A 7,500-nucleotide genomic window follows, 5' to 3' on the forward strand; every position below is an offset into this window, starting at 1 on the left:
CCCACTTCTTTAAATCGCACCAACCCCCTTTGTACATACGCCCTTTTGGGTGTGTGGGGTGGGGTGGGGGAAGGGGGGCCGCGAGACCCCCTTTCTGACGATTCCTTTATTTCCGGGGAAAATTTTCCAATTTTTACTACCCACTAAGATCACAATGACAATAATCTATTGTGACGACAACACCCCTTTTCTCTAATGGGTTTTTAATTTAAAAATGAATGTGACAACTAAAAAGATGTTGTTTGTGTTGTATTTTTCGAACCTAGCAGGCCCAATTTTTTTCTTCTGTCTTTCTGTTGTCACCACTCCTTTCAAATCGCATAGTTGCCCATTTGATAAAATAATAATTTTTTTAAATTTCGTTTGGGTTTTATCTTAATGGCTATTGAAACGGCGTTTTGGTCTTTTGATTGGTATAATATTATCACTCGCCTTCGGGCCTATAGGTCCAGGATTATAGTTCCCCACCTGTAGCGTAAACCTGAGTCCATGGAGACTGACATGTTCTCATCGCATTCAGGTGTAAAATTAATACCTGTCCGCTAACTGTGTTTTCTTTATCGATAATATCGACTTCATGCCTCTTCTTTTATGTTATGCGTTGCCGCTTTTCGGAGAATCTCTTAAAAGTCCCTTTGAGCATCTTTAGATTGTCTTTTCCTTTTTACTTACAGTCACTTTCATTCTACGATTTATAGATTCAGTAACGTTTTCATTCCGAAATGTGTGCTACATGCTGTATTCAGTTTTCTCTCCTTACCGATCCTTTTCAGTATTCTCCCAAAATGGCAGGCTTACCCAGTAGTGCCGCGCTGAGGACCGGTCCAAGAACCGGTCCCACGGTTCCTTAGCTGAAATGGAGGACCGGTTCCAAGGTGAAGAACCGTTGGCGGTCCTCACGTTGGCGGTCCTTTAACGGTCCTAGCGATTCTAGTTTCTTTACTGCCTTTTCTCGGTTATTTTGCCTAGGTCGTTCGCCTCCCTTCCACCAATCACCACCCATCCCACTTCATTAATCGCACCAACCCCCTCTTGTACATACGCCCTCTTGTGTGTGTGTGGGGTGGGGGAAGCGGGGCCGCGAGACGCCTCTGACGATTCCATTACTCGGGGTAAATTTCCAATGTTACTACCCACTAATGATCACAATGACAATAATCTATTGTGACGACAACACCCCTCTTCTCTAATGGGTTATTATTTGAAATGAATGTGACAATATAAGATGTGTGTTTGTGTGTGTATGTTTCGAAGCTAGCAGGTCCAATTTTTTTCTTCTGTCTTTCTGTTGTCACCACTCCTTTCTATCGCATAGTTGTCATTTGATAAAATAATAATATTTGTATTTCGTTTGGTGTTTTAACTAATAAAATGATACGAGTTTCACATACTATAGCTTTCTTCAAAAATAACAATTATAAAGTCTGTATTTCAAAAAAAAAAACATTAGATTATTTGGGGGGCCGATAGCTCAGTTGATAGAGCACTCCTTTTTACACGCAAAGGGCGAGAGATCGATCCCGGGTGCAGTCGAGCTTTTTTATGATCTCCCTGTCTACTCAGTAGTGGGTAGCTGGGTTTGTTAGATCTGGCGAAAAGTACTTTGAGAAAGACTGGCATCCTATCCAAAGGTACATATATTTTTAAAAGATTAAAAATCCACACAAAAAAAAGAAATTGAGCTTTATATAGCGCAATATTCACTAAATGTGCTCAAAGCGTTTTACAAGATTTGTGCTGTTGTCTACAAATCCCTGAGCACGAACAGTCCCTCCTATATTAAAGACCTTCTAAACATATATGTCCCCAATAGAAACTTGAGGTCAAGCAATGACCAATCAATCCTTGTCAAACCTAAGCCATTGTGTAAAATAGGTGAACAATCTTTTAAATTTTCGGCCCCCCATTTTTGGAACTCTCTCCCATCACACGTGAGATGCTCGGATTCGTTGACAACGTTTAAATGTCGCTTAAAGTTTTATATTTTTACTTCATAATGTTGCAATATTATTTTCATATTTTGTTGTTGTTAAATTGAATTCGTATCACGTTTCCTTCACACTTGTCTCACTGTAATATGTTTTGTTTTATATCACTGTAAAGCGCTTAGAGCCTGTGACAACGGGGTAAAGCTCTATATAAATGCCATTTATTTTTATTATCATTTTTATGCTACAATGGGTCCCTGACTAATAGCAACACGTAACATGTAGAACGAGACGTGACGCCTGTTAGGCGATGCTACAATTTTTTTCCGACAAAGACAACACTGTTGACGACCAGGTACTCATTTTACACCTGAGTTCAGTGATAGGATGTGAGTAAAGAGTCTTTCAATGACTCAACTAGGCGCCGAGCGAGGCTCGAACCCCGCACCTTCCGTTCCAAAAGCGAGTGTCATACTACATGACCACATGCCGCACAAAAAGAGAAAAAAGGAATGGAGACAACAACAATAACAAAAACAAAACAAAACAAAGAACAAATCAAAACAAACTCTTTCCATTCTTTTGGCCCAGCATGCCACAGACACAAAATATTAACAATCCCTTTTTTCAACTCACAAACATTGACCTGAACCGCTCCATCAATCTTCGCAGACACACACACACGCACGCACACACACAATACGTCCACGTCCCCATCGACTGCCCCTTCACAGAACAAGGATGAGATTTGTGCACCACACACACATACATACACACACACATACACACACACACTCACACAATTCTTGTCACTCCTGTGTAATAGCCTAATATGCACAGCACACACATCTCTCTCTCTCTCTCTCTCTCTCTCTCTCTCTCTCTCTCTCTCTCTCTCTCTCTTAACGAAGCTGTCTCCGCTCTCACTTTCACTGAGAACCTATTGTAGACCACGGTTTTCATCGTGTAACGGTCCCACGGTCCCACGGTCCCAACGGTCCCTCAAGAATGTTAAATGTCGAAAAGAACCGGTTCTAGGAACCGGAACCGTAGAACCGTGGTTCTTACGCTTGCCTAGGACCGCCCGCAGAAAAATTGTTTTTTTTTTTTAAACACAAACAAGCTCTCTACAAAACAACTTTATGTTCTAATTAATTAAACAAAGATCGTTCTTCAAATTTTGTGATGTATAAAATAAATCTGAAGTTTTAAAAATATATATTGTGTCGTAACAAATGTGACAATTTGCTGCAGGAGGTAAGGAGAGGGTTAAAGATATATGGTAAATTATGGGGAACAACTGTGACCCACTGTATGAATCTTTTATTATGTGGGACATTGATATTAACTTGATATGAAAAAGGGCGATAAACAGATAATATAACAATCATCAAACAACATATTACAATTGCTTCCCCTTGATAGTTTTAATTTTGTTAAAATTAGAAGGTAAAGCAGAAGTTGATCATAAATGTCTGTAATGATTAAACTCAAAAAACTTTTAGTTTTTACCACATAAATATTGTATCCGTTTAAAGAAAAATACAATTTCGAAAAACATCTGAGAACAAATTGTATCCACATCGATTATCATAGAACAAATCGTCTCTACCAGAATGACTTAACTCAGATGTTTGTTTTTAAAAATTTTATACGGCATGGTCATCATTTTGCAGTCCCAGGTGACACACCATTGCTACACGTTCCGTTGACGACAGAGTTGTCTTCAGATTTTACGTGGCAAATACTCCGATCACCTTCTACTTCTTGACGGTAAAATAGAGAGATCAGACCGAGCATGATTGTAGTGAAAGATTTGACCGGCGCCCACCAGGCGAACAGTGACCAACTCATCGTGTATCTGTCATAAACCCAGCAGTTTCCTTGACCTTGACACGTCTCCTCCCAGACGTCACATGACTTATCAAGGACGAATCCTGTCAACACGGGTCCTGGGATGGTTCCTGAAGATATTAAAGAAGAAAGATAAGTTTCATTGAAAACTCTAGAGTTGGTCATCATTGAAAATAGGGTGGTGATTAGTTTCAATAGTTGACTGAATTTTAATTCCTACCCCTGTGTGTTTTTTTTAAAAGTGATCTTAATTTGATGCAATATCTACCTAAAATATGGACAAATCGCATCTATTATATACTTAGAGTAGAATCTTGATAAAGCCAACTCCGCTGATCCAACAAGAATGGTTGACTTTAGGAAGATTGATTTTATTTATTTTCATTGGAACAAACTTTAGATAAAGAACAGAAAATTTGGGACCAACAAGAGATTTTGACTTTAAGTAGATGGTGACTTAAATATAGTCTTAAATTTATGTGGATTCCACTGTATTTCATTTATGTGGATTCCACTGTATTTCATTTATGTGGATTCCACTGTATTTCATTCATGTGGATTCCACTGTATTTCATTCATGTGGTTTCCACTGTATTTCATTTATGTGGATTCCACTGTATTTCATTTATGTGGATTCCACTGTATTTTATTTTTGTGGATTCCATTGTATTTCATTTATGTGGATTCCACTGTATTTCATTTATGTGGATTCCACTGTATTTCATTTATGTGGATTCCACTGTATTTCATTTATGTGGATTCCACTGTATTTTATTTTTGTGGATTCCATTGTATTTCATTTATGTGGATTCCACTGTATTTCATTTATGTGGATTCCATTGTATTTCATTTATGTGGATTCCACTGTATTCCATTTATGTGGATTCCACTGTATTTCATTTATGTGGATTCCACTGTATTCCATTTATGTGGATTCCACTGTATTTCATTTATGTGGATTCCACTGTATTCCATTTATGTGGATTCCACTGTATTTCATTTATGTGGATTCCACTGTATTTCATTTATGTGGATTCCATTGTATATCATTTATGTGGATTCCACTGTATTCCATTTATGTGGATTCCACTGTATTTCATTTATGTGGATTCCACTGTATTCCATTTATGTGGATTCCACTGTATTTCATTTATGTGGATTCCACTGTATTTCATTTATGTGGATTCCACTGTATTCCATTTATGTGGATTCCACTGTATTTTCATTTATGTGGATTCCATTGTATTTCATTTATGTGGATTCCACTGTATTCCATTTATGTGGATTCCACTGTATTTCATTTATGTGGATTCCACTGTATTTCATTTATGTGGATTCCACTGTATTCCATTTATGTGGATTCCACTGTATTTCATTTATGTGGATTCCATTGTATTTCATTTATGTGGATTCCACTGTATTCCATTTATGTGGATTCCACTGTATTTCATTTATGTGGATTCCACTGTATTCCATTTATGTGGATTCCACTGTATTTCATTTATGTGGATTCCACTGTATTTCATTTATGTGGATTCCACTGTATTTCATTTATGTGGATTCCACTGTATTTTATTTTTGTGGATTCCATTGTATTTCATTTATGTGGATTCCACTGTATTTCATTTATGTGGATTCCATTGTATTTCATTTATGTGGATTCCATTGTATTTCATTTATGTGGATTCCACTGTATTTCATTTATGTGATTCCACTGTATTTCATTTATGTGGATTCCACTGTATTTCATTTATGTGGATTCCACTGTATTTCATTTATGTGGATTCCACTGTATTTCATTTATGTGGATTCCACTGTATTCATTTATGTGGATTCCACTTTATTTCATTTATGTGGATTCCACTGTATTTCATTTATGTGGATTCCACTGTATTTCATTTATGTGGATTCTACTGTATTTCATTTATGTGGATTCCATTGTATTTCATTTATGTGGATTCCACTGTATTTCATTCATGTGGATTCCACTGTATTTCATTTATGTGGATTCCATTGTATTTCATTTATGTGGATTCCACTGTATTTCATTTATGTGGATTCCACTGTATTTCATTCATGTGGATTCCACTGTAAATCATTTATGTGGATTCCACTGTATTTCATTATGTGGATTCCATGTATTTCATTTATGTGGATTCCACTGTATTTCATTTATGTGGATTCCATTGTATTTCATTTATGTGGATTCCACTGTATTTCATTTATGTGGATTCCACTGTATTTCATTTATGTGGATTCCATTGTATTTCATTTATGTGGATTCCACTGTATTTCATTTATGTGGATTCCACTGTATTTCATTTATGTGGATTCTACTGTAAATCATTTATGTGGATTCCATTGTATTTCATTTATGTGGATTCCACTGTATTTCATTTATGTGGATTCCACTGTATTTCATTTATGTGGATTCCACTGTATTTCATTTATGTGGATTCCACTGTATTTCATTTATGTGGATTCCACTGTATTTCATTTATGTGGATTCCACTGTATTTCATTTATGTGGATTCCACTGTATTTCATTTATGTGGATTCTACTGTATTTCATTTATGTGGATTCCACTGTATTTCATTTATGTGGATTCCATTGTATTTCATTTATGTGGATTCCATTGTATTTCATTTATGTTGATTCTACTGTATTTCATTTATGTGGATTCCACTGTATTTCATTTATGTGGATTCCATTGTATTTCATTTATGTGGATTCCACTGTATTTCATTTATGTGGATTCCATTTTATTTCATTTATGTGGATTCTACTGTATTTCATTTATGTGGATTCCACTGTATTTCATTTATGTGGATTCCACTGTATTTCATTTATGTGGATTCCACTGTATTTCATTTATGTGGATTCCATTGTATTTCATTTATGTGGATTCTACTGTATTTCATTTATGTGGATTCCACTGTATTTCATTTATGTGGATTCCATTGTATTTCATTCATGTGGATTCCACTGTATTTCATTTATGTGGATTCTACTGTATTTCATTTATGTGGATTCCATTGTATTTCATTTATGTGGATTCCACTGTATTTTATTTTTGTGAATTCCACTGTATTTCAGTAAGAGAATATAAATTAAGACAATTCCCCAAGGTCTCGACTCTGGACTGCCCATATCAAGATTTGAACAAGGAACCTACAGATCAAAACTCGAGTGTCATGCCACAAGGCCGCAAGATAATAACAATAATCTTTTAAAATCTCTTTGATAAAACAAACAACTATGAACTTGGCTACCTCAAATCATTTTAAAATATTTTTTTCTATCGGTTTTAGGTCCCTCAGAGAGTAGCGTTTTCCAACTTTGCCAATGTAGAGCCTGACGCTTGGACTTAATAGTGCTTCGGGGTTTTTTTGTAATGTTAGAAAGTGTATAAACTTAGTATGTATTGCATTCCTATTTTCTTTGTTTCACTGAACCATAAAGGGAAAGCAGTAAGGTATAATTCAACTATATTTAAGAGGCACATTTTAAACTTTACCTGTCGACGTTTTCCTGAAAAAAGATCTTGTTTTAGAATGAATGAATTTACATATGCCACCTCCACCCTATCCAGTTATGTTAATGCAAGGGAGATAATCAATGACATGCATACTTTTATTTATAAAAAGTTGGATAATGTCCCCTACACCAAAATTAAAAAAAAAAAAAAATTAACAGCTCGCAATATCAGTGGTTCTA

General features: G+C 35.9%; 1 protein-coding gene across 1 annotated transcript in view; it reads right to left on the bottom strand.

The window, feature by feature from the left end:
- Positions 1–3,142: 3,142 nt before the first annotated feature.
- Positions 3,143–7,500, bottom strand: part of LOC144966682 (solute carrier organic anion transporter family member 4C1-like) — a 13,280-nt gene continuing 8,922 nt past the window's right edge. The window contains exon 5 of the mRNA XM_078903440.1: positions 3,143–3,892. Coding sequence (XP_078759566.1) covers positions 3,594–3,892 — 299 coding nt within the window. The 3' untranslated portion in view covers positions 3,143–3,593. The remainder of the gene's footprint in view (positions 3,893–7,500) is intronic.

The sequence above is a fragment of the Berghia stephanieae genome, chromosome 2 (genome assembly GCF_034508935.2).
Source record: "Berghia stephanieae isolate SIO BIC M18660-M18661 chromosome 2, UCSD_Bste_1.3, whole genome shotgun sequence".
Classification (NCBI taxonomy): Eukaryota; Metazoa; Mollusca; class Gastropoda; order Nudibranchia; family Aeolidiidae; genus Berghia; species Berghia stephanieae.